At 41.7% G+C, this 27,876-nt stretch overlaps 1 protein-coding gene across 2 annotated transcripts; it reads right to left on the bottom strand.

Annotated features, from left to right (window-relative positions):
• Window positions 1–1,377: 1,377 nt before the first annotated feature.
• A1CF (APOBEC1 complementation factor) lies at window positions 1,378–27,876 on the bottom strand. Of its 2 annotated transcripts, none has more exons than XM_033149168.1 (12): window positions 27,785–27,876; window positions 19,195–19,338; window positions 18,287–18,421; window positions 15,131–15,261; window positions 13,729–13,967; window positions 13,191–13,355; window positions 11,099–11,196; window positions 9,283–9,553; window positions 6,851–7,059; window positions 4,864–5,000; window positions 4,063–4,196; window positions 1,378–1,533 (listed from the first exon to the last, which is right to left on the bottom strand). In XM_033149168.1, the coding sequence occupies exons 2-12, from the start codon at window positions 19,291–19,293 to the stop codon at window positions 1,385–1,387; spliced, it is 1,767 nt and encodes a 588-aa protein (XP_033005059.1). In that variant the 5' UTR covers window positions 19,294–19,338; window positions 27,785–27,876; the 3' UTR covers window positions 1,378–1,384. The 2 variants fall into 2 exon arrangements, with proteins under 2 accessions (XP_033005059.1, XP_033005060.1); XM_033149169.1 differs by having other exon boundaries at window positions 6,851–7,035.

Raw genomic sequence — 27,876 nt, 5'->3', positions numbered from 1 at the left:
TGCTGCCCTTCTGCATCTATTGCTGAACAAGCAGTGGTGATTTTTTTGGTGGAGGGGCAGCAGCAGTCCTGTATTGGGTCTCACTGAAAGCTGCAGCCTGACAAAATTCTAAAAGAGGCATTTTGCATTCAGTGGCAAAATAATTATTCAGCCATGTAATGTTTTTAAAAGATTGAAAATGAACATTGGGACCAATTTATTTATTCTTTGAGACATTGCTCCCATACTTCTAAGCTCCAATATACTTTCCAGCATGCAGGACAGAAGTCAGTGGTACCAATGAGAGCCTTGGATGAGTAGGGCAGCTGTAGGAAAGGAAAGGGTTAAATTTCCCCATCCTGTCTGCAGTGACCTCAGCAATATTCAGGGTCTCCTCCCCCTGCAGTGTCTGCTATTTGCATTTAAAAACACCTTTAAATGCAGTCAAGCATCTAATGGAGCATCTAATTTGGCCCTAAGATTATAGCTAGTACACCATCATATGCAGGATTCATACCTATATGAAATGCTTTACAACAAGAATATCTGAGAAATATAAAAGCCCCACGACTTAAAAAAAATTCTACATCAGAGGTTTTCAACCTTTTCGAGTCCCCGGCTTCCTTGACCAACTACATTGTTTCTACAGCACCCCTGTGGGGCTCTGGAGCCCAGTTATGTCACCCCTTGCCTGCAGAGCTGGCAGCCTCTCACCCTTTTTTGAACACCCTCCCTTGTGGAGTGTTCCCTTAGCCTCCTCCCCCCTCTCCCTGGGAGTCCTCCAGGCAGCTACTGCTACCACCCCAAAAAGAGGTGCCTCCACACGCTGCCCCACAGGGGCCTGGGAAGCACCCCCTGGCCAGCCCCAGAGGCACCATTCGCCTGGGAAGCTTGTAGCCAGGGCTGCTGCAACAAACAGCTCTGCAAGCCTTTGGGAGGTAGAGATGTGAGAGGACATTAGAGGAAGGGAGGGAATGAAAGAGAGACAGAGGCCAGTGTTGCCTACGCCCCCGACCATCATTCAAGGCACCCAAGGGTGCCACGGCATACCATTGCTTTACGTTATTACAAAAATACTATTGAAAATTGCAATTAAGGACCATTGTTTGTAAACACAAATGAAACAACGTACACTTTAAGTTTTCTTTTCCTTCTTAGGTTAGGCTTATCCCCCTGCTTGTAAAAAAAAAAGCAGATTTAGAAATAAAAATCAGTGTCTACCATTATTAAACTGCTAACCTAAAAGCAGTGAAGCCTTGCTACATCAGAATTTGCCCTATCACTAATTCAGAATCATATTGAACCTGACTAATCATTAGCTTGAAGTAGCTCCTTCCTCCTGCCATAGCTTGATTAAATGTAAGACATTGCTTTAAATTACACAGGCCATTTGGGTTGTTTTTTTTTAGAATGCTCCATATCCATCACTCCGAGTAGCTACTGCAAATGCTGGATAAGCTTCGTAGGTTGCGTAGGTTGCCAAATCTTGTCCCAGAGTCACTGCTTGCTTGAGCTGAGTAGCTGTCACCGCGGCAGTTGCATTAGCAATGTATCCTGCAGGGACATTAAAACAACAACAACAAACAAGGCTATTTTGCTATAGCTGCAGAGACTGACTATAATCCTTTATTCAGTTATTTATTTGGGAACAACTTAAACATTGGTATCCAAGGACTTTGATTTAACTGAACTTGCAGATTTGGCCACAAAATGAATATAATAGGGTTGCCATATTTCAAAAAGTGAAAATCTGGAAACAAAAGTTGTTGAGCCTTTTTTTTGGCAAAGTTGTTGAGCTTTAAACAGCCATGTAAAATATATAATAATGAGGATTTTCATTGGGATTTCTTCCCGCTAAATAGTGCCATTCACTATTCTAGGAGATACTATTGGCAGAAACCTCAGCCACCCTTGCAGTTACTTCCGGGTTAATGTCAGACAGATAGAATCTGATATTTTCATTGTGCTGTGATGTTAGACTACCCCAAAAATGGGGACAGCATGGGTTTGCATAGCTGGTTGTACAATGGACAGTAGAAAAGAATATGTGATTTCTGCCCGGATGTTGTTTCCAATGGCCGAATCCTGGCTATGTCCAGGAAATTTCAGACTTATGGCAACCCTAAATTACACAAACCCCCTAAATTACACATTAAAAAATCACACAAGCCAAAACAAAGCTACGAGGGTCTTTTGCCCAACATGGGGCTCTTACCCAAAAATCTGAGAAGTCTCATACTCTACCAACTGAGCCATCCCAGAGCTATTGGTGCTGTTTAGTTTTGTTTTACTGTTGCCATATATTTCTTTTACTGATAGTGCCTGCCTTAATTATTGATACTTACAGCGTAACCCTTTACTCTACTCCAAATAGTAGAATTACAGCCCTGATTTGTTTTATCTTGCTTTCTATTTGCACACTTTTTTTTACACATAAAAATGGTAAACAGACTGTAAGGAGGCCAGCACAACATTCATCCAACACTACAGTAAAGAATAACATCCTTCCCTTATGTAGCCTCTATAAATGACACTTAGCGCTGTTTTGACAGTGAATATCTAGACAACTCCATTCTTCCACCAAGAAGTAGAAGAAAATATTCTTTAGAATGATGCAGTTTATGTTAGCTTTGGCTAACCTGAGAGATTGTTCCCTGACTACCAAAGACACCTGAACTGGAATGGAGAAAAGGCACCTCTCAGTCTTCCAAGTCATATGTAACAGAAAGTAAAGGAAAGAGAGAGGTCATTGTAATTAAGCCGTAAGTGGCGCTGAGTTCAATAAAGCATCAGTGTATCTTACATAATGCGGAAGCTTGAACAAGCCTAGACAAATTGATTTTTCTCTATAGCAGGAAGCTGGATGGATTTTAAACTTTTTTTTTCTTTTTTTAAAAAAGCCTTGATGTTCCTGAAAGATTCCATATTAATCAACACATATTAATATTAATGGGCACATATTTCCAGTAATGTGAAAGAAAGAATTATAAATACAGTGCAGAAAGTTTTACTTATAATGTTATTTCAATTTTTGTCTCGGCTCCTTATATGCACTAATTTACCTAACCAAGCTTTCTGTATACGAAAGATATTCTAAAAAGATGTTAATTAAAATAATCATGTCATTCTAACTAGCTAATTCATAATATGATCGGTGTGCTATGAAACAGCCTTCCTTTCTCCCATCTGGCACCCATGAGTGCTGCAATGAGTACAAGAGACCTCCTTAGTGTTTGTGAGACCCCTGCTGAGACTTCTTTTAAAATACATTGGTACCTTGGTTCTCAAACTTAATCCATTCTGGAAGTCTGTTCGACTCCAGAAACCATTCAAAAACCAAGGCGTGGCTTCCGGTTGGCTGCAAGGGTTTCCTGCACTCAAGCAGAAGCTGCCTCAGATGTTCAGCTTCTGAAAAACGTTTGCAAGCCGGAACACTTACTTCCAGGTTTGCAGCGTTTGGGTTCCAATTTGTTCGACAGCTAAGCTGTTTGAGAACCAAGGTACCAACCACTGTGTTTATTTACCTGGTTGCTGGGTGTGTAGTAAGGTGTTCATTGCAAAGTAAAGTGTGCATTGCAGGGGTGGCCCCCAGGGATCTCTTCCAACTCTAGAATTCTATGCCTCTATGAATTCTATGCCTCTATGAAACTTTTAGCTGATCCTCAAAAAACCAGGGCTTTTCCCTTTGCAAAAAAAGCTGCAAAACTTTTAGCTGATCCTCAAAAAACCAGGGCTTTTAGAGGAGGAAAACCAGAAAAATATTTTTTCCTTATTTCCTCCTCTAAAAATGAGGTGCGCCCTATGGTCCAGTGCGTCCGATGGAGCGAAAAATACGGTACATTAGTTTGAGTCTGTGTGTGGCTGGGCCAAAGTCATCCAATGTTGGGATTTTAACCCACGTCCCCTTGGTCATTATCTCCTGGGTTTCAGGCAGACAGGGAATCTTTACCAACCCTACCTGGAGATGCCAGAAATTGAATCTTGGACCTTCTGCAGATGCTCTACCACCAACTGTGGCTGAGCTACCTATGAGGTGCAGTTAAATAGCCCAGAGAAGAAAATGTTTGCACAACCTTAACATACCTGGGAAAGTTGCTGTAGCCGCAGGGGCCTCTGTTCCTTCAATGGAAATGCCCAAGGTCTGAAGAGTATATTCTGCTGCGTACGTTTTGGCTTCATCTACATAGGCACTTAGCTTGGATGGCGTGAAAGGATGCCTGCAAATCAGTGGTAAACATTAATTTCATTTTCCTATGGTCGCCATCTTGGCAAACATCCATTGTGTCCTTTGATGCAAGATGTTAAAGTGTTGTTGTTTGATTGAATCACCGAAACCACTAATTAAACAATGCCCCAAACTCTGAAAATCTGCTTGTTTAAAAAATTGAGAGGATAATGGTTCGGGGTATGTACAATTTGCACCTGACGGCAAACTGCAATTTATGTGGGTGGAATTCAACAGAGCGCTAAAGAGATTGTTTTGTTAGCACAAGCATTTCAGCTTGACAGATGGAACCATCTCCCTTCTTCAGCTCCTACATGCTGTTTTGGGGTTTCCACAGAGCCCTCTGAGCTTATGAGTGGGTGGGATGTGCAAGAGGAGGAGAAGGGGCAAAAAGCCATTGTGCTGGAGGAAGACCTAACACTGGCTTCTGATAGTAGGACTGATTGGTTGAAACCAGCTCTATGTATTTTTAAAATATATTTTAAATTATCTATATTGCTAATGTTTCCCCTTCTTCCCAAGTTGCATATATTATAAACAATGCATTGTATGGCTGACAGATTAGTGGTGATATCAAATGCCTTTATTTTATAAAACTTTACAGCCCTCCCCCCTTTCAAACGCGAGGGTTAAACCCAGCAAGTGCAGTAGTTACATACATAGTTGGATTTTGACTGGCAAGGGCAGGAATGGTGATTTTGTACAAGAACAGTTGTCTTTGGTCTTGTCCAATGGCAGAATGAAGTTGGTAGACTGGCTGTCCCCAGTTATTCTTCTGGCAGATCTCTTCTAATATCTAGAATGAAAAATGCAGCCATTGAATAACAGAATACATTACTGCAGTCTGGAAAATACAGTATATCACATCCTTTAAATTTTTTGAATACATTCTGTTTGCCCGGTTATTTGTGCCCTCCCTTGATATAGGGTCACTGTTTCTTGAGATCAGCAAACAAACTATTGTATTTAGATGCATAGCAATGGGAGACAGGACATTTTCTGGGATGTACTTCACTATAGAACATCCTTCCTGCAAATATTTGCTTGGCGCCCACTTTTATCCTTTAGGCACCCAAGTGAAAACTATTTTATTTTCTCCAGATTTTTAGTTCATGACGTTATGATAAGGTTACCAGACGTCCCTGTTTCCAGGGGACAGTTCCCAGATTTACAAATCAGTCCCCATACAAAATCCATTGAAGTTGAAAAGTGTCCCCAGATTCATCGAAAAAAATCTGGTAACCTTACGTTAGGATCTTACGTCATCTTTATGTCTGCTGCTAATTGACTTTGTTAATTGTTTTGTTTTTTGTTTAGGCTGATAACTTTTATTACTTTTTAGGCTGGTTCTATTGATTCTTTTGAAATGATGGATTGTAAGATGCCTTGAAGTCTAGACCTTGAGGTGGAAAGGCAGGATATAAATTACGAGTTGGATCCAAAGGGAATGGGAAGTGACTTCAGCTCATGTGAGAGGGGTATCCACTGCTGCCTTCCTCCATCTGCAGACCCCATGCTATTCTCTAATGGCCCCCCAACCCTTAGGACCAATTTTTTTGAAGGAGTGCAAGAAAAAGGATAAAAGCACTGTTTTGCAAGCAAAACAATTTATTCAATCCAAGCAATTTAAAATAAACTGAATAAACACAGTTTGTAATTTGAGACACACCGATGCTGACTACAACTAAATTAAACACGAAACAAAATAGAAAATTCTTTCCAGTAGCACCTTAGAGACCAACTGAAAGCTCATACCAAGAACAAACTCAGTTGGTCTCTAAGGTGCTACTGGAAAGAATTTTCCATTTTGTTTCGACTATGGCAGACCAACACGGCTACCCACCTGTAACTTAAACACGTTGCATCTTTCTCTCAGTAGTTTCTAGGTCCTAACCAGTCTACAAGACCCAAATCAGTCTACAAGAACTGATCAGAAAGGCCACAGTGCAATGGGGCTAACAATGTTTAATCTGACCTCATCAGAGCTATCCTGATTTGAAATTTGCAGATTGTTTGGCTGGAAGACACTTTCCTTCTGGATCAGTCCCACAAATAACATTTACATATATTACCCTAACCTGATCTTGCTGTGTAGTAAGCCTTCTGTAAGGGATGAACTAGCCACCTCCTGCTCTGCTGGATTATCTCTAGCTTCCAGGACACAGGAACCTGCCTTATACTGAAGTGGGCCATTGGTCCATCTCAGCATTGTCTATAGTGATTGGCAGAAGCTCCTGCCTGGAGATGCCAGGAATTAAAACTGAGAACTTCTGCGTGCAAAGCAGGTGCTCTCCCACTGAGTAGTAGTCCTAGTAGCCGGTAACATCCCCATAGTTTGTCCACAAATGGATGAGGAAAGTGGAGGAAAGTTCTTTCTTACAAACATTTTCCACTTAAAAAAACAATCGGAACTATCAGCCTTAAGACAGCTATTTCAGATTCAAATTTGGCTTGGTAAAATTGGGGTGGGGAGAGAGAGAGAGAGAGAAGCAGAAATTGTAGCTGGAAAAACCCCATAGCCACTGGGAAGACAAAGATGAACCCCAGGAATTATTTACATCTGCTTTTTGTATCTAGAGCTAACAGAAAGACACATGCATTGGCCAAAAGCTGGAGCATCATTTATTCTGAATATGTCTTACCCACCTGTGGAGCAAGTTTGATTCCTTGCGGTTTTAATCTGCCATGATTCATTGGCGTAAGCTCCATTCCCGGCAAAAGGTCGTAGAGCTTGTCCTCCCCTCTTTTTTCTCCCTTGAGCTGGTATGCACGACCCAGGGCAGGGTTAGCCAAGTAGCCACGTCCTCCTAGTCCTCTAACTCCGGCAGCCCCTACAGGTACATTCATGTAAATTTCTAGGAATGTAAGAAGGTATTAAACTGAATCAAATTACCGGAAAATCTCCGATTCTTAATTCATTGGAAGGCTTTGATTCCACACACTGATACATGATAACAGAGACTGGTGATGGCGATATAAAATTCTATTGGGCACCATGACCAGTTTCAACTGTTGGGTAAGGCCAGCCCTACAGTTAGACAAGGAGATGTGGCTGAGCTCAGGCAGCAGATTTTCGCAGTGCTGGGTAGACAATTTTTCAATCACTTCATTATATTTAGACCCACCAGTGTGGAGTAAAGCTTAAAGCTTTTATGGGTTGCATTCAATGCTTGTCCAACTCAGATGAGACCCATTGAAGTTAAGAAACATGACTGACTTAGGTCATTAATTCCAGTAGGACTCCTCTGAGTAGAACTTAGTTGAATACAGCCCTATGGCTCTGATACTAACGCTTATTGTGCTGTTTCCGTGTTTACACAACATAGTTCAATGAAAAGTAGCCATGTGCAAAGCACAGAATCCCTTTATTGCCTTTGAAGTGAAGGGCAATAATGTGCATGGATATGCACAAGCACCGATGGGACTGTACCTTGTGGAGAGGTTTGTTATTTTTAGTATCTGTAATTTTAGCTCACAAAGCTTCAGGCACCTCGGGTTCATTTTTTTTTAAAGGCCTCAGTCAAGAAAACAATGTGAACTGGGGAACTGCAGCCTGCTGCAATGTATACGCCACAAGTGCACCCTTCCAGCAGTATCATTTTGCACTGAATTCCAGGCAGTCTTCGTTTTGTGATTTGCCGGAATATATGGTGGTTTGGGTAAAAACATATCAATTATAAATTGCTCTCCCCATCTCCTTTCTTCTGTTTGGAAGCTTACCTTTCCATTGAGCTCATGCACAGATTATTTTTATTTTTTAATACCCATTTTCAAATCCATCCCCATTTTATGGATGAAGAGCAATAGCTACAAATTAGACTGATCAACATACAAAGGAATAAATTTAAATTTATCAGTTTCGGTGTTTACATTTGACCCCATTTTCATCAAACTAGGAACTTCTTTTTATATGCCATCCCATTCCTATCACAGATTCTAACTGAGATTATGGGATGGTACACACTCACACTTATGTAATTTAGTAATTCATCCCTCACAGTGCAGTCCTATATGTGCCTACTCAGAGGTAAGCCCCATTGAGTTATAGATGACATATACTGCATTGTTTAAGATTCTTTGTGCAATTTTATTTTCATTTGATTAAAGTCTGATTTTAATGCGGGGACTCATAAATGGGAGAAGTGGTACTTAGGTTAGATGTGAATGCAAAATAAGGGGGGGGACAGAGACTGTTAGGGCAGGGATAGTGTATTTGTGGCTTTCCAAATGCTGTTGGACTACAACTCCCATCATTCTTGGCCATTGGCCATGCTGGCTGGAGCTGATGGAAGCATAAGTAAAGCAACATCCGGAGGTCCGGAGGATCCTCATTCCTGAGTTAAGGTGAATTATCCCAAGACAAGGTCTTCCTCTATAAGAGGAAGAATGTGGCATGATTTAACCTAGTGGCAACACTGCTCTTGACATTACACAGGTCAAAAACTGTTATTGCCTCAGCTATCTTTCCCATAATCAAGAAGTGATCTTCACATTCTGTGTACAAACAACTTGTTTCACAACACAGGTCTACACTGGTATCCACCCAATGCGCAGCTGAATTGCGGGAAGGTGTAGGTAAAAAAAAGTTGGATCAAGTGAGCATAGGCAATCATGCCACAAATTGCTGGAGGAAGGGCAGGATAAAGAACTATAATAAAATATGTAGTAGCACAGACAACTGTACTAAGGTGAACCATTGTAGTAAGCTTTAGGGCTTTGTTGCCCTCTAGGTACTAACAGGCTACAACTCCCACCATTCCTGATCATTGATTATGTTGGCTGGAGGGCCACATTCCTCCTTTAAAGGCAAACTTTTGCTCTATTTCCAAGCACAATTCAAATATCTGGTACTTACCTGAAGGAATACCTGATCCCAACCTACCTGTGTGCTCAGGTTGCCTATGGAAGCTATTATTTAGTTGCCTTACCATCTGAGAGAAACTGCCCAGGTGTTGCTGCTTTTTTATTATTACTGCAATGATGTAACTACTTGCCAAGCTACAAAGGATGTAAACAAGATTTCTCTGAACTTTGGCTGTACTGGTAACATTTATATACTTCCAGTGAGCAAGCATTACCTCTAATGGATGGTGGCCTGATAATGCCCCTGTTGGTGAGATGTCCTTTCGCAGCTGGAAAATGAAGGTTGGGAATAGCAGCATAGGCTTGAGGTGCATAGAATACTGGGGCTCCCAGGTAGGCTGCAGTAGGATCATATACGTGCCCAAATGTATAAGTGTATTCTGGCAATACTGTTCCTCGCCCTCCTGTGCCTCTGGTGTATCTAACATAGCTGTCTTTGTCTACTGGCTTGGCTAATGTGACTTCAATGGGAGAGCCATCCACCACCTTTAAACAAAAAAAGACATGGCAGAAAAATGAAGCATATCAATGCATGAATACATTCTCCAATACTGTGGCAGATACTAAACCTCTCACATCTCAGATATGATCTGGGATCGCAGTACCTAAAGGGATGCTTCCTTCTGCATGGAGCTTCCTCTCATATGAGGTCACCCATACAGGCCCTGCTGTTTCCCATCTAAGAGCCCTCATGTAGAAGGCTATTGATGATGTACAGTGGGCCCATGTAGGAGGATTATGATGTTTGAAGGCCTGCCGTCACATGGGTGCATGGGCAGTCTCCATGCCAACACCATGCAATCCTGGTGCTTTGGATATGCCCACACAATTGCTCAGTGGGCAAGTGTCATTCAAGTGGTATGCGAATTGTAATCTGATGGTTGACCTTGTGTTCTTTCCAGAGGGAGGGGAAATGGCATAGTCAAAGGGGAACAGTTTGCACTGGTACTTGGAACAATTCTAGAACCATAAATAGGAAGCATGATTTTAGTCTTACTGCAATGGTGTCAAGATCCAAACCATAACAATGGAACAAGTATCACAGATTTGAAAGACCAATAAATAACTTTAGCGTAAACCAAAGCCATCCAGGTCAAACATGCACAACTCTGGCAAGCCTTTCATTGCTAGCACTATAGTGTATTGGTGTGTACACACACACACACACACACACACACACACACACACACACACACGTAAAGGTAAAGGGACCCCTGACCATTAGGTCCAGTCGTGTCCGACTCTGGGGTTGTGGAGCTCATATCGCGTTACTGACCGAGGGAGCCGGCGTACAGCTTCCGGGTCATGTGTCCAGCATGACAAAGCTGCTTCTGGTGAACCAGAGCAGCGCACAGAAACACTGTTTAACCTTCCCACCGGAGCGGTACTGAAATATACTCAGAGTCAAGTGTGAATTTCATGCTATTTATTCAGCTCATAGTAGCAAGGAATGAGTCTTTCCTCAAAACGCCTGCTATATATACATTATTTACACAATGGGCTCCACGTGATTGGCTAATTCCGGGCTACTCCTGTAGGCCAATCAGGTTGCAGATTCACTTCCTCCAGGAGCCTGATTGGCTGCTCTTGCAGGCCAATCAGGTTGCGGATTCACTTCCACCTGGAGCTGGATCGGGTGGCTCTTGCGGACCAATCAGACTGCTGCATTCTGGGTCCTATTGTTCTCGGACCAATCAGACTGCTGCATTCTGGATCCTATTGTTCTAGGATTCAGCTCAGTACATAATAGGTACCTATTTATCTACTTGCACTTTTGACGTGCTTTCGAACTGCTAGGTGGACAGGAGCTGGGACCGAGCAACGGGAGCTCACCCCATCGCAGGGATTCGAACCGCTGACCTTCTGATCAGCAAGCCCTAGGCTCCGTGGTTTAACCCACAGCGCCACCCGCATCCCTTATACACACATATACACATGCACATATACACACATTGTAAAATCTTATTTTGCCATATACATGCAGCTCTCCCTACATCCCTTCTAGCCAATACTAAATTAATCCAGCATTACCTTCCCATTTAACACTTTCATGGCTTCAACAGCATCTTCTCTGTTATTAAAGTGCACAAATGCATAGTCTCTGATTTTCTTTACCCGTTCTACTGACCCTGTAGAAAAGATTTAGAGGTTAGGTCTGTCTTGGATATTGTTACCGTGGAAAGTGTCTGCTTGAGTTGTGTCCTTGGTCATTAATCTGCCATGCTAATATGATTTTAATTTTTTTTTGAAAAATTCTACAGTAAATAAATATTAGATCTGGGCATTGCAAGCCATGGACCACTTATAGAAGCTTACTTATGTGCCCAGTCTTGCTTATTTTTGTCCTTTGGTCTGCAGGAAGGTGCTCCTAAAATAGGTATGATGAACTTCTTGGCACATTGACTTATCCACCTAGTAGGAAGCATCATGTTAACATAAAGAACCCCCTTCCCAAGTGCATGTGAAAAGTAGTTCCGAGACATGGTCTGATTTTTGTGTGTGGATGTCAGCCTGGTGTAATTAATTTAAGAAAGGCCAGGGTTTAACTTAAAAGCAAAATATTTCTACACTATCTCAAATTGTTAAAACATTTTTATGGTAAAGAAGTCCGTAGTTAGAGAGGGGTGTGTGGGTGGTGATGGGAAGGTTTGCAGTCCTTACTTAATTCGCACAACCTAATTTTCTTCTTGAGATTTGAAACATGATTTTCTGGATGAGTTGGAATTTCCCAAGAACTCTTGCCCGAATCATCACTTTGCTGATAGATAAGAAGCAGAAGCGACGACCAGCAAAGTTCCTGTGTCTAATCTCGGTTACTTAAAGTTGAATGCACAACAATAGATGAACACATGGCACTGGGAAAATGGTAGAATGAGGTGCCATGGGTGGGCATGTTTGGGCTGTGGTTTTGATTTCTGAACACTTGGGTATTTTATGTCCACTAAACTTGTTGCGAACCCCTCAAGGATAGAGGAAGAGTAAAAATCCAAATGAGCTGAATTGTTATATTGAATAAACACACATATAACTTCAGGAAAAATAAAGCTTAAAAATATCCTCTGACAGAAGCTATATCTTTAGCTAAGTATGTAGACTTCTGAAGCTGAGTATAATTGCTTCTCTTATCACTCAGTTTTTGTATTGTAGCTTTGGGCCTATAACGAGCCACTGGAGAATTTGTGTTCAGAGTTCTGTGCAATGGAATGGAGGTTTTACGCCTGTTAATTTCTGTTTTGATGGCCGATTATGCAATATTTTATTAAATTATTTCAGAGAGTACGGTCTGTTAAAAATGTTAATTGAGGTCCTGGATTTGCAGAACCAAAAAAGAAAAAAAGTTTGTGTATGTGTTTGTGTGCGCTTTCTTCCAAGCACTTGCAATTAAACAAATCTGAGTGTTAGTTGGCTTATGGAACAATCCTAACTTCTGATAGCTAGCAGCCCGGTTTAACAGAGTGGAGGAGCCACCAACAACACCATAACTTAGTTGCTTGCACAGGTCAGAACACAAAAATAATCTGCATGCTGGCTATGCGGTGTGCCAGTTCCAAGTCCTGGTCTGAGAATTTCATCATTATATCATTTCATCAAATATTTCTTCTAAGGACTTCCAAGTGGCATGCATGGTGTGTGTGTGCCTCCACCAGTTTTATCCTCAGGTTTGGCTGACAGATGGTGACTAGCACAAGGTGAGCTTCATGGTTGGGTAGGGATTTGAACTTGAGTCCCCCCTAATTTTAGTCTTGCTCTCCAACCACTACACCACTGCCCCCTGACGTTGCAGTGAATGACATTGCCTTGCTCATGCCATCTTCTATGTGCTGGAAGGGTGGGCAGGAAATCTTTGGGGTGCAAGTCTTGAAGAATGAGCTTGCTGAGTTCTTGAAAGGGCATGCAATGCTGAATTCTATAAAAGTGAAATATTGCTCTTCAGAACATTCCATGGTTGTTTTGAAACCTGAGCACTTAGTAACATCTTAGATTATATTATATATAGGAAATGTTTTATTGTATTTCCTAAATTATATTAGTATATTATATAGCACATATATTCTAGTTTTTAGCTCTGGATCCACAAGAGGAAAGTGGAGAAGATATATTCTCATAGTAGCGTGTAAATTACCTGGTTTAATATTGTTGAATTCTTTTTCAATTGTCTCTTCTGTGGTTGATAACATAAGGTTTCGCACATAGAGGATTTTGACTGATGACATTGTATCTTCATCAACCTCAACCTCTGGCTCTGCCCAGTCTACGGCTATGGGATGTCCCCATAATTGTATCCTTCCTGTGGAGTAATCAGAATTCCACAACTATGACAATAAGTAAAATGAAATATAATGGGACGAAGAAGTCCAAATAAGTCCTACTCAAGAACAGTTAATTGAAATCAAGTACTGTACTATTTGATTTCTTCGTTGCTCAGGGGTGCACTGTGAGTGAAGCTTCACTTTGTGAAATAATCAAAACTGTGCTAACTCTTACCCTAAAATGCTTGCATATAATGTACCGAATACTAGGGGAATTTTTCCACTATTTATGTTCAAATTATATACCGGTATAAAGGAGGCAAAAACGATAGCTAAAAGCCAATAGGCACAAGGAATGAGGAAAAAGGAAGAGTGTAAGACGTGCTAACGTCCCCTTTCTTTCTACATTACCTGGCAGCAGTTTCCGCCTTGCCATAGCTGCTGCCCGATGGCTTCCATATTCCACAAAAGCGAAACCACGATTCTTGGCTTTATCGGCAGCACTGGGATATACAATGACATCAATGACACCATCTGTAACTTTCCTCATCTCTGCCAAAATTTCTTCCCTCCTCTTCGTTTTCGGGATTCCTCCTACAAATAAACGGCAGTTGTCTACACTGGCACAAACCCCTAGGAGTCGACCATTCCTGCATACAAACAACAGTTCCAGGTTTGTTCGTTTTTATGGTGAAACAGGCTTAGCTCTTTGTGAAATCTTGACCCGTGATTACAGTTTAGAGCCAATGCTCTCATGTCAAACTATCTGAACAGTGTAGTTAGTCAAGCAGAAGTCAAGTGAACCAGCCCTTAAAAATATAAAGCAGGCATAGGCAAACTCTGCCCTCCAGATGTTTTGGGACTACAACTCCCATCATCCCTAGCTAACGGGACCAGTGGTCAGGGATGATGGGAGCTGTAGTCCCAAAAACATCTGGAGGGCCGAGTTTGCCTATGCCTGATATAAAGGGCTGCAGAATACCCAGTGTTCATTACTTAGCAATAAAATTCAGAGGTGTTTTTTTTTTTTTAGAGGAGAAATGTTAAGAGTAGCCTACAGCAGGGATAGTCAGGGTGGTTCTCTCTAGATTTTGCTCTGCTATAGGTCCCCTCATCCCTGACCATTGGACATGCTGGTTGGGACTGATGAGAGCAGTAAAGCATCAGGTGAATACCCCACTGGCTATCCCCGGGCTAGAGAATTTGCTCATGCAAGTGATTCTCACCAAAAATAATGATAACAACAAGATAAGGTTTCACATTCAACAAGAGCTAGTTAACACATAATCAACAGATGTGTATTTATTCTGTGACAAGAAGAGTAATAATTTCTTGTTGTAGTAGTAGTAATAATAGTAATAGTAGTCATCTCTGGACACCAACTATGCTTCTCAAAGTATCACTTTGTCAGTGAAGTTGGGGATCAACTCCTCTTGCACCCAAACTGGCCTTCTTTGAACCATCTTTTGCTACAAAAGCCACTTCCCTTCCACGACCTTCTTGCTTCTAGTTGGCAGTTGTGGAGTCTTAGGCATACAGACATGGCCCACAGGCTTTTCAGCTGGTGATTACTAACATGACCCTTGGCTCTGCTGCACACAGTTTTATGCAAGGAGCGCCTTCTCCTGGTGTTAATCACTGTAGACAATACTAAGCTAAGCTGGCCAATAGTCCAACTTGATATAGTTTTCCCTTTTTTGTTTTTGTTTTAAAGAGCATGACCTTTATTGCATTTGTTGCATTATATTCAAATTGAGACCTGCTTTGCAGGTGTCAGTGAGATATGCAAATCTATTAAACAAACAATGCTTACCTAATTTCATAATTATTCAGTTGCCTGATTGCATTTTTGGCCTCCTGTTTGTTAGAGAATGTCACAAAAGCATATCCCCTGTTGTTTCCATTGAAGTCCATCATCATCCGCATTTCATAGATTTTTCCAATCTGCAGAAGCAAAAGCATAAGCTTCCATAAACGAGCACGGAAAGGGAACTTTTGTCTGCACCAGAGAACATCTCTGGACAAAGTTCTCTTGTTCTTGTGATTCTGTTTGTATTTCTGCTTCACTCCAGATTAGCTTGGCCATTGCCTTGACCATAAACCAGAGCACATTTTACTCAAGATTTGCTTTCTGACCCATGTACAAAGTCAAAATAAACAGAGGCGGCATGTATCGAAGTCCACGCTGTGCTGAGCTGGTGCCGTTGGGCAGGTTAGCAAAGCAAATGACCTCAATTAACACACCTTGATAACACCCTGTCTGAGCTCCTGTGTGCAGATAACACCATAAACTTGGGATGGGACACACACACGTGTAGTATCTATGGCCTGCAGGGTGCTCTGGCTTAGAGCAGCTCTCACACATTACACGATAGCACACCATATAGTACTTCGCTACTGTTTGGATTTGCCAGGTCTTGCCTTCACCCAAAGGGTTATCACAACTGGATCCCTTCCAGCCCTCATTTAAAGCCTGGGTATAAATACTGTACCACTAGCCCATTACCCCTGCTTATTTGTGGTGTGTCTCAGGAGAGGGGCAGCATGGTTCGTGCACTCACTAAGAATCACTACAAGGCACCAAAACAAGAAGGTGCTGGCATATGACGCAGGACTGTGTCTATGCTAATGATTAGTCTTCACGGGCATTGCAACCACCCTTCAAAATTTCGATGAACAGTTCCAGTTCCACAGACAGCAAAAACCAAAGCTCTGATAACAGCAGAAAAGACAATGCTCCACTGCACATGAAGATTTAGCCAGATACTCATGCAGGGCACAGTTTTCTTTTTCCACATCTTTAACAGCACAAAGTCCTGTCATGAGTAGTGGCGACACACACACACACACACACACACACACACACACACACACGAAATGTACTGCAGTTGAGGACTTGTCATATTTACACCATCCACCCATTAGCAGCTCCCCCCATACTTTGTCTCATTGCAGAAGCCTATGACCCTGTTGCCAAGGCTTGTTTCTCTAGGCAGTACTGTCACAAATATTTTTACTGATGTTAATGGGAGCAATGATGTGAATAAAGGCTGTAAAAATGTTCTCTCAGGCCACAGTTATAATAATTCATGTCTAAAGAGTTCACTCTGCCAAATTCAGAGGTTCTATCACTCAGAACTAAGCTGCAAGAAAGTGATTATTTATGGTGCTGAATATAAAAAAATGGGACATAGATCCCAAAATGCAGGAATGATCCTACTGGAGGAAGATTTGTATTGTTTACTTTATCATGTTTGCTTCTTGTCCTTCTTCCAAGGAGTTCAAGGGAGTATATGGTGTATTCCCATGATATCTAAAAACGTCTGAAGTACATCTGGCAAGGGGGCCAGGTGCAAAAGAAGACTGTGCTGCTGCACATTTAAGAGTTGTGTGGAAGAGCGAAATTTCACTTGCTGAAATTCCATCTTCTGTATGAATATCAAAAGTGCAGGCCACCTGGCCACCTGATTACTCACTGAGTTTCATAGCTGAGCAGGAATTCAAATCCTGGTCTTTCTAGGCCCAAACTCTGTCCATTGCACCGTATGGGTGTGACTAGTATTGTCAATATCAGTATTACAAACAATACAACCTAGTTCAAGATACCAACCTTTCCTTGCTTCACCTGATTCTGCACTTACATTTCAACCAATACAGGTGGAATAAGTGATGAAGTGATATGGTGGCTGTTGCTTTTGGCAGCCTTGAGCATGGGATAGATCATCCCAGCTGCTCTGGCACTCCCCATTTCAACCTATGGGTTTACATTGTCAATCTTAACATGAATTGATGTTTCCAAATGAACGTGGATTGGTTAACGTGGTATCTCAGCATAGAAAGCAATTGACCTTTTTAGGTATTTTATAAATGGGCTTTGAGAATACATAATCCAAAAGTTACAGAAGTTTGTCCGCTGCAAGAAAAAACAGCAATGAATCCTGTGGCACCTTTAAAGACATAACACATTTAATGTCTCAGGAGACGAGAGGAAGCAAGTGTCAACCTCATCAGATGCAAGTTACCAGACATATGAAATATGCTCAAAACATTTATATAAAGCAGTGGAAACTATTGTAACTATTTGTGGTTGGTTCCAGCTACTTTGGTGAAGGGGTATCTGGAGCTGAATTAGCATTTCAAAATTCCCGTAACTGGAAATGAAAACAGCACCATATGCTCCATAATTACATCCAGTTAAAAAATTCTCTCTTTCCATTTTATATATCTCACTAACAACACTTAGAAGTGGCATAGTCAAGGCTAAAAAGTATTCTTAGTATCACTTGTGAAATCATTCTTAGGCATTGCACACACAAAGTCCTCCTGATGTTATTTACTCAGCTTTCTGTGGATTGCACCCTGGAAGCTGGAAGCTGACTTGAGAATTGTATTTGCAAATTAGTGACTTCCAGTAAGTACTTAAAACCACACAGGATCATTTGCAAATCATTAGAACTGTGTTTTGTTCAGAATTGCATCATAAGAATAGTATAAGAAAGGCCCTGGTGGATAAGGCCAAAGGCCCATCTAGTCCCCCATTCTGTTCCAACTAGATGGCCATGGGAAACCTGCAGTCTAAGAAGCTTAAAGCAGTATCTTGGCCTTATACAGTAAGTATCACTCAACAACTATTAGGTTGAAAGGTAGGACTTATGTGAGGCCACCTAGTTATCTCTACAGTATAGTCAACCAGAGATTTGACCCTGGGCTTTAGACACAGAAGGCTTATGCTTGAGCCACTGTGGCACACTTGCAGTTTCCCATATGGCAGTGTTCTTCCTACTGGAGACATTCTCAGAGTAGGAAACATGCCTGTCCTATTATATGTGAAGAACTGCATGAGTCTCTTCTATTTTACCACCCTGATTCTGCTGAGAGGTTCAGTATTGCTGCCATCTGCACAGTCAAATTCCGTGTGTGTGTGTGTGTGTGTGTAAGTGAATGAAATTTGCCCAGTTTAAATCATTACTTTTTCACATAACGGGATGAGTTCGTCTTCAAAGAGGTCACGGGGTAATTTTCCAATAAAGATCTCACAGCCTCTTTCTGGTGGTGGTCCATCCCAGCCTGGTGGTGGCCCTCCATATTTCCTTTGGCCATTTTCCTGAATTGAAGAGAACAAAAGATGTTGTGAAAACTGGCTTAATTCTCAACACTGCATATCTTTTTTATATATACCAGAAGGTTTTCTTTGCCTGGTCATAACTTTTATCTGTTCTTGTATCTTGGCTTTCATTAGACGTATCTTAGAATAATTGGGAGTTTTAGTCCAAAACAGTTGGAGGGGACCCAGTTGGTGAAGGCTATCTTAGAACCTTCAGCCAAGTCAATATATTTGGTGCCCCCCCCCCAAAAGCAACACTGTCCCATAGCCCACTTGAGATTGTGGGACCAGGACAGACTTGAGAGGGTAGAATATACAGCTAGTAGGATTTGTATGGTTGCAGTGGCCTTTTGTTTTGCCAATGAAATTGCTTACATTGTAGTGCTTGAATGTAGAGCTATCATGTGAAGTTGTCCGTGCATGCAAATGCTGCCCTCACCATGCAAACACTGCTTCCTTCCTTTTTCATTCCAGTTGTGGGAATGTGAACCCTCTGGAAGACCACACCCTTCTGAAGGAGATTGTATGGCTGCTGTATAAGCCAGATCACATGGGTCCATCCCCCCCATTCTGTATCTTGTAGCTTGCAGCACTGTACCTTATAACAGAACAATGTTTATATTTTTGTAATACACATTGTGGGTGGGAAGGGAGAGACAGCTTATTTAAGCACTAAGTTCTGAAAGTCATTGAGCGAACTTTAGCTAGGGTGCTGAATTTACCTTTAAATGAGTAGTCCCAAAGGAGGAATAACTTGACAGGGAAACTCCTACCTGAATCAAACTATATCCCGTGCGCTGCATTAATGTGCGGAGGGTAGCTTCTTTCTGTGTGCCGGCCAATCCATCCCCGGATTTTTGATTTGATTCCATTGTGAGTGATTATCACCAAAAAATCAGGTTAATTAGGGGTGCTCACTGTAATCAAATTTGAGATAAATTAAGCAGATTAATATTTTTGAAAAAGAAAGCACCACAATATGGGTGGGGATACTGTACACGAATCATTGAAAAGAATTAGAAAACAAAAGTAGAAGATCCAACACCTGAATGAAGCAAAGAGAATCAAGGGGGGGGACACTTGGGGACTTTGTAGATTTCTCAGGCAAGAAATACACAGCAGGCCTCACTACAAAATGAACTATAAAGGCTACAGTGGTACCTCGGGTTAAATACGCTTCAGGTTACATATTCCGATAACTCAGAAATAACGCTTCAGGTTAAGAACTTTGCTTCAGGATAAGAACAGAAATCATGCTCTGGCGGTGCAGCAGCAGTGGGAGGCCCCATTAGCTAAAGTGGTGCTTCAGGTTAAGAACAGTTTCAGGTTAAGAACGGACCTCCGGAACGAATTAAGTACGTAACCAGAGGTACCACTGTATTTTATTTTGAAGATTTATAAAACACTTCACACCCACAAGCAACCCAAGTGGTGTACAATAAGATGAAATACATAAGACACAGACTCAATAAACTAAAAACAATAGAACAATTTCTACAATTGTACTGTTAATATTGTATAACATGACTGGGTCATGTTTCAGAAAAGCCTTCTTCAGGGAATGGTTAAAAAGAGAGAGAACAAAAAGTCCCATCCCCCCCATGGTCAAGTTCAATGAACTGCCTCTTGTACCACCAATGTGTGGGCATGTTTCTCAATCACATCAGTATCTCTCTCTCTCTCTCTCTCTCTCTCTCTCTCTCTCTCTCTCTCTCTCTCTCTCACACACACACACACACACACACACACACACACATCATTAACCAGATGATTTGTGTTACTTGCATCATTAAGGGGCAATGGTGGCTTGTTGTTGTTGTTGTTCAGTCGTTCAGTCGTGTCCGACTCTTCGTGACCCCATGGACCAAAGCACGCCAGGCACGCCTATCCTTCACTGCCTCTCGCAGTTTGGCCAAACTCATGTTAGTAGCTTCGAGAACACTGTCCAACCATCTCATCCTCTGTCGTCCCCTTCTCCTTGTGCCCTCCATCTTTCCCAACATCAGGGTCTTTTCTAGGGAGAAATGGTGGCTTAATAGGCCATATTTTCAGTTAACAACCCAGCATGGCAATTAACACTGAGGGGTGGTGGTGGAATATCTCATTGGTGCTCCTGGGAGCTTTATTTCCTTAAATTGTGGCATCATGTACTGTATAGTTAGGTGAACGACTGAACAACAACAACAACTTTTTCTAAGGCCTTAAAAAGGTAAAGGTACCCCTGACCATTAGGTCCAGTCACAGATGACTCTGGGGTTGTGGCGGTCATCTTGCTCTATAGGCCGAGGGAGCTGGCGTTTGACCGCAGACAGCTTCTGGGTCATGTGGCCAGCATGACTAAGCCACTTCTGATGGACCAAAGCAGCGCACGGAAACACCGTTTACCTTCCCGTCGGAGCGGTACCTATTTATTTACTTGCACTCTGACGTGCTTTCGAACTGCTAGGTGGGCAGGAGCTGAGACCGAACAACGGGAGCTCACCCCAGTCGCGGGGATTCGAACTGCCAGCCTTCTGATAGGCAAGCTCTAGGCTCTGTGGATTAGACCACAGCGCCACCTGCATCCTTCTAAAGCCTTAAGTTTATCTAAATGTGCCTAATGAGCACATTTTTATGTGAACTGAATCAGTTTGTGGGCGGCAAGAAGCCTGATAATTAATGGGCTGAGAGCAGGTGTAGAGAGGAAATTTAACGCTTTCCTCCCTTGGTGTGGGTCTTTTGAAGTTAGTGTTTGGTGTCAATGGGAGATTTCACCCATAGCAAATACTGGAGGGATTTCCCTCTGGATCACAACACAAGAGGATGAGGTTAAATTCCCCTGCCATGCCTTCTCTGGTCTTTTAATTTCCAGCTCCCTCATCCTACTGTTGCAATTTGCATTAAAAAACAACAGCACATGTAGACAAGTGCCTTTTAGCCCTAACAGAAGCAGTGTGTGGATTTAAGGCAGACTATTATTGCCCCCTTCTCTTTTCATTACTACTTGCTGGAGTTTTGTATATATGGAGCTCCTTCCCCTTGTAATATAATAATGAAAATTTTACTACTTCACATATCCTGCTTGTGTGATGGTGGTTGGTGATTTTAAACCAACATGAAAACTGATGGTTTGCTCGGCTTTGTCAGTTTGAGATCTGTAGCCTATGTATCTTGTGTAAATGATGGTGGCTTTGTGACTTTATCTAAACAATGCTGTTGGAATGAAGATCTGTACAAAGAAACTCAAAATTTAGGAGCTTGTTTGTATTAGGATAGTAAGTAGGTATGGGACTGCATCCTAATTACAGCAGAAATTAGAAGTTTTAATTCGGGGGAGGGAATCTATGTTAAGTAACACTCAAGTTGTCACCAATGAGTGATGGATAATATTTCTTTATGGCATTTCTATCCCACCTTTTTCTCCAAGGAGTCCAAGGAGCTTAAGGTGGTGTTCATGGTTCTCTTCCTCCACACTTAATCTCTCCAACAACTGTGTGAGGATGGTTAGGCTGAGAGGCAGTAACTGGCCTAAGACCACCCAGCTTCATGGCCATATTTATCCTGTAACAGCTTTGCAAACTGTAGTAGCTTCCAGAATTTAGCAGACACCATCTTAGTAGTAGTAAGATGAATATGAAAATAATAACACTCAACTTGGAAAGCCACTACCATCAAAGAATAATTTAAAATGGTCAAACTAGGTAAATAAGTTTGACATACGTACCTCTCGACTGTCTCAATCCGTTTTTGCAAGATCACAGAGCCCACCAAATGCACAAGATTGCAGAGTCCCAAAGTGCACTTTTTTGGGCTCTGTGATCTCATGTGGGTCATGTGACTCACGTGGGAACATGGCCGGGAAGATGTGCATCCCGGTTTTTGGCCTAAACATGCTGGAGGGTATGCTCTGATAGGTAAGGGTGAAACGAGAAGTAACAGGGCAGATACATGGATTTATGTATGTATCTGCCCCTTTCACATATAAAATGGGGGAATGGGAATGTGTGAAGTGTTGTGATATCAGAAGCAAGCCTGGATTGGAGGGTACAAATGTTTGAAGTCATAGAACACAGTGGGTGGTAGTCAACTAAGTTTTACTTAGTGTGGCCCTACTGAAATTAATGGACCCAACTTAGTCAAGTACATTGATTTCAATGGGTCTGCTTTGAGTAACAGTTGGCTGAATACCACCCAGTGAAGTATAAGTGTCTGTGGTGTGTTGGGGGGGGCCTCACCCATGTACGTTTTTAACCCCCCCCAAATGTGCAGGCACACCCATTAATACATATGACTGCCCCATTCATTTCCAGTTTTAAGCCTTTGTTATCAAAGTTACTTCCCTGCTTTAACTATTTTTAATTGTTGTTTTATTGTGAAGTACTGTCTGAAGTTGGATTACCATTTCGCATTTATCTCACTTCTTCTAAGGTGGCTTCTGTTAAACACTGGAAGCTGCCAATGTTTGCAAAATTGTTATAGGGTGAATATTATTCACTATCAGATTGCTTTTAAGACTCTAATTTCCTTAGTATTTTGTGTTACAAAAAGAAAGGGATTCTATTGGCCAGTTAAAATTAAGCATATTTTTATTCCCATTCAAAAGCTGCTTCAGAAGGGGGACTTTTAATATAATTTTTCCTTTTTTTAGTCGAAATACTTACAATCTTTTTTACCCTTTTAATATAATTTTGATGTGGCCATTGTCAGCTCATGCAACAAGTAAAATGAATAATTAAATATGAGTACAATAGAGGCTCCCTTTGTCTAGACACCCATTAAATTCCTATCTTCTGGGAATGTATCTCAGAGCACTAAACCAGCAGAAAACCTCATACAATACACATGACTGTATCTAAATTACTTTGTAATACATAGCATATTTTGGATCACCGAGGGAAGGAAAAACCTGACTGACACGATTTTGCCATCCAAAGCAACATTTCCCAATTATTCCCCCACAGACCAGACCACACAGTGTGTTTCTGCATAAGATGCTGATTGGAAGGAGGTGAGCTCAGAGTGTTGGACAGAAGAAGTAGCAGCAGCTAGGAATGTGCATTGACTTACATGTGTACCCCAAATTATGCAAATCAAGGGGAAGAAGGGAAGTTTCTCATGTTTCCAAGTCGAACTTCACAATTAACAAGGCATCTCAAGGCAGATCACGGACTCTGAGCAGTCACTCTGTAGCCTCGACTGTCCAAAAATTTCACAACCATTTCTTCCCTCTTTTTCTTGAAAAACATAACCAAGCTTACTCGGGAAATGACCAGAGCTTTATAAGGCAGGGGATAGAGAGGTGGGGGAAGATATTTCATTTTGACAGACAGATCTAGTTTTTAATCACAGTGAATTATTTTTCCAGGGCATTCCAGTCACAGGGATTTGGTGGAGGTTAAAAACAGTATTTTGCTTTTCATGTGAATCTATGCTTTCCCCTGTCAAATCTTCCTTATATCTCCCCAAATACCTCACCAGCGACCCTTGGGAAAAAGGGTTCTTGTTGTGTGTTTTTTGTTTGTTTGTTTATGTTTTACATTTTATCCACCCCAGTCTTCCTGCAGACCCATGCTCTCTCCACCCCATGATTTATATTTCATCCACCCCAAAATGGTGAAGTCAGCCCTTGTGGGAGAACCACTGCAGCTAGTATTCTGAAATTCAGAAAGCTTCATCCCCTTGAAGGGGGAGACCATGTCTGCAAATCACATCCAATTCTAGCAGAAAATTTAAAAAGGAGTTGAGGTCCAGCAACATCTTGGATGGCCACAGATTTCCCACCCCTGGTCTATAGTGACCAGGAACAGTTCTCCAGGGTTTCAGAGAGGAAATCCTGCTTGGAGACACTGGGATTGAATAGGGGAACTTAACCCCATTCTTCCCTTTTATACACTCAAGTCTAGATTAGAACAGCAGACTTCTTCAATCAGATGGTGACTGACTGAAGGTTATCCAGTGATCTTCATAGCTGAGCAGGTATTTGAACCTGAGTCTTCCTTCTCTAAGACGCATCTAGTCCATTATCCTGTTTTTTGCAGTGGCCAGGCCAACCTACTGCCTAGGGGAAACCCACAAACAGTATTTGAGTACAAGATCTTGTGGTTTCCAGCAAGTGGCATCCAGAAGCATTGCTGCCTCCAGCTGTGGATGCAGAGCCTAGCCATCATAGCTAGTAGCTTTCAATAGCGCTCTCCCCCATGTTGTTGTTGTTGGATTTTTTTTTAAACCCAACTGATTACAGCATTGGATTATATAAGATAACTATCCCATTACCACCTCCTTTCATCTTAATCATTGCTAGTCTTTTCAATATATAAAATAGTCTTGTATTGTTGGTTAATATCTGTGTTTATTATTATTATTCTAGAGTGGAAAGTGTCCAGATAAAACTAGATCCTCTGCATGCATGGCACCACTGAGCCGTGGCCATCCCACCCCACCCCACCTTTGTGGCATGTTCTTTTGATGCCAGCTCCTTTTCTTTTTCAAGGCCATGGGCGAATAATAACGCCAGCATTGCCGAAATAACCAAAGAATGACAAGCCGTGCTACATGTTGCACTCTCATTTGAATGGCTGACTCTCGGTTCCATCTGAGGATCTAGCTGCAACTGTCTAATTCATAATGCTTCACTCTGCTTTGGCTTCTCCTCCCCCTCCTCTCCCAATTTGCAGACACATTTGTCTTGACTGTTCAAAGATCAATGCACACTGCGAAGATAGAGATCGTGGGATTTCTCAATCTGATGGAAACACAGGTTTCCAGTGTATTACCATTCCCTCCAGGCTCCTGCTGTGCTCCCCCCCCCCTTTTTTTGCTTCTGGAGGCTGCTTGTTAGCTGCTTTTGCTGGAAGCCTAGTAACTGTGCCCATGAATAAGATAAGAAAAATTGTGTTTGTCTTCTGCAGATCAATAGACCAACTCACTTGAAAACACTGACTTGCCAGAGACACTTCTATACAAATCGCATTGGACTGGTAAAGGGCAGTATGTTTGGGAGCAAATAAAAAATCAGACTGCAACTTCATCTTAGGTGAACAGATGTTACATCTACATACATTTAAAGCACTCTTATAGCACTTTAATCCTGGGGACGGTGGTTTTTTGAGGGTGCTGGGAATTGTAGCGGTCTGCGGGGGTCTCCTGTCAACTCTCAGCACCCTTAGGAACTACAGTTCTCAGGATTATTTCGGGGAAGCAATGACCATTAAAGTGCTATAAGAGTGCTTTAAATGTATGGTGTGGATGTAGCCTGAGTGTGGAACAAAAAGTAGTGCAAACTACAGTTGCCAAGCACTTCATAAAAGGACTGCATTATGATTGGATTTTTCTCACTATAAGATACCAGCAAATTTCAGTATATACTCATTGGGCTCGAACAGAAATTATTCCTACCCCCAAATCTAGGATTTTTTCCCCAAGAGTGGAACAGGGAGTTGGGCCTCAACTTGATGCACTTGCCTGTTCTCCCTTCTGCCCTGCCAATATTCCTTTCCTTGCTGGGAAAGAAAGTAAGAATTATTGTTAGAGCCCAAGATCTCTTACCTGGGGATAGCAGCTGACAGTATGCCAGCAGTTCCAATATTGAAACAAACCCCTCTGATTGCGTGAGATAGGATTAGGAGTGTGTGTGTGTGTGTGTGTGTGTGTGTGTGTAAGCAACACATGTATATGTCACAAGGCAAGTATTCTTCAACATCATGCACAACCCAGTTCATGATAAAAACACAAAGCTTGCCTTTGCATGAGATAACTAAACGTGGTTGATGGGAACTACACTAATAGCAAACTCAGTTCTCTGAGTGCTGTTCTCCTGTGTAGCCAAAATGACACCAAACTTCAATCAAGAGAGAAATGTCAGCATAGTCAGGAAAGCCCCAAAGTTTACAAAATAAAAAAAATATTTTTGTGGGGGTAATCTAAGTGTACCAACTGTTCTGCAAAAAAGCTCAAGGAAGTCTGAACATGCTCAGGGGCTACAGAATGCCGGCTGTTATGAAAGAAAACACGAGAAACCGAGGTGCAGGCTGAATGGAATGGGGTCTCCTGAAAGAAGGAACGGGTGTCTGGAACACTGAATAGCTGTGCTCCACTCTGCAACATTTTGTTGCTAGTTCCACTTGTAGTTGCATCTCTCTCCCTACCTTTGACTGCCCATGATACTGCTTCTTTAGCAAGAAGTAATCAATTGAACACAGAGGCAACAATAAGGCAAAATATGTTATCTCTTTCTCCCATCCCCTCCATCCATAGATACATCTGTATGTTTTAAGTTGTGTTCAGTTTTTCTTGCAATGGCACCATATTTTCTTGCAATGGCACCATATTTTCTTGCAGTGGCAGCATATCAGTAATACAGCAATATTCAGTAATATTCGTTCAGTCCCTGCCCTGAAAGGTATAATGTATGTCATCCTCAAAAGGTGACTCTGGGCCCACAACACTAATAATTTAGCTGGTCTGTCTTTTTCTGCTACCCTATTTGCATTAAATGCTGAACTGTCAGCGGGCAATTTAATATGAACCATTTTGTTTAATTTGGTGTTCAGTTCATCTTTTCCAGATATAAAATAGAGCACCGTGAGGCCAGACGTAATAGTTGTGATTAAAAGATACTACTTGTTATCTTGCACTCCCTGGTTTTAATTTATAATACTGTACACACCTAGGTATGCGGTAATGAAAGGCACCTATCTTGGCTGGCCATAGCGGTGCTTGCTTACAAACCAGACAGCTATGGATGCAGAAATAGAACAAGAATTCTGTTTATGTTAGAGAGTAGCTGCTTTGTAAGTGAAACATTCACACAATGATTAGCCTCCATGAGTTGTGTTTTAACAAATCTAAATTGAATTGGTGGAGTCGGGGAGGTCAGGAACTCCTCTTTTACCTCCTCCTCATTTCTTTCTAAATGAAAACAACCAATTTCTTTCTGGTGGCTGTTTGGTCTTGCTACCTTTCCTATAAAACTGGATGCAGTGTCTGCATTTGATGTCCAATGCTTTGGGCGAAAAGCTAGAGAAGGCAAGCCATGAAAACAACAAGAAGGCAACTTTTTTGCCTTTGCCGCTAGTGTATCTATCTCAGCAGTTGTCTGCATCTTGCAAATACTAAAAATCAACATTCTCACGCCAATGGTAACAACTGATTACCAGAACTGGGGAAATTGTATAATAAACACATGATTGCAGACAAACCCATATACATCCTGTGAGCTGCAGACTCATGCAGTTGAATTTTTAAATTTCAAATGCTTCTCTTGTTCTGAACAAGCTGAGATTAAGTCCTTCCCTACAAATTATAATAACTGGCAGTAAGAAACTAAGCAGCCTATCCCCTATTTTTTTTTAAAAAAATAAGGTATCAGAGTGAATAAAACTGTACCTGAGCAATTTCAGAGATCACCACCTGGAAGGGTTCTCCTTGATTATGCTGAATTTGCGACGTGTCACTCTGGTTATACGCTAATCATCATA

This window comes from Lacerta agilis, chromosome 5, assembly GCF_009819535.1.
Source record: "Lacerta agilis isolate rLacAgi1 chromosome 5, rLacAgi1.pri, whole genome shotgun sequence".
Lineage (NCBI taxonomy): Eukaryota > Metazoa > Chordata > Lepidosauria > Squamata > Lacertidae > Lacerta > Lacerta agilis.
Note: the sequence above shows the minus strand (reverse complement) of the source record. Positions and strands in the feature narration are given on the sequence as shown.

Bases quoted from the DNA above. Each gene is read 5' to 3' on its own strand.
- A1CF (XM_033149168.1), bottom strand. From the start codon at position 19,293: ATGGAATCAAATCAAAAATCCGGGGATGGATTGGCCGGCACACAGAAA. The intron at 11,197-13,190 runs GTAATTTACACG...TCTTTTCTACAG, and splicing joins ATTCAACAATATTAAACCAG to GGTCAGTAGAACGGGTAAAG. The intron at 7,060-9,282 runs GTAATGCTTGCT...TTACATTCCTAG, and splicing joins CAGGCCACCATCCATTAGAG to AAATTTACATGAATGTACCT.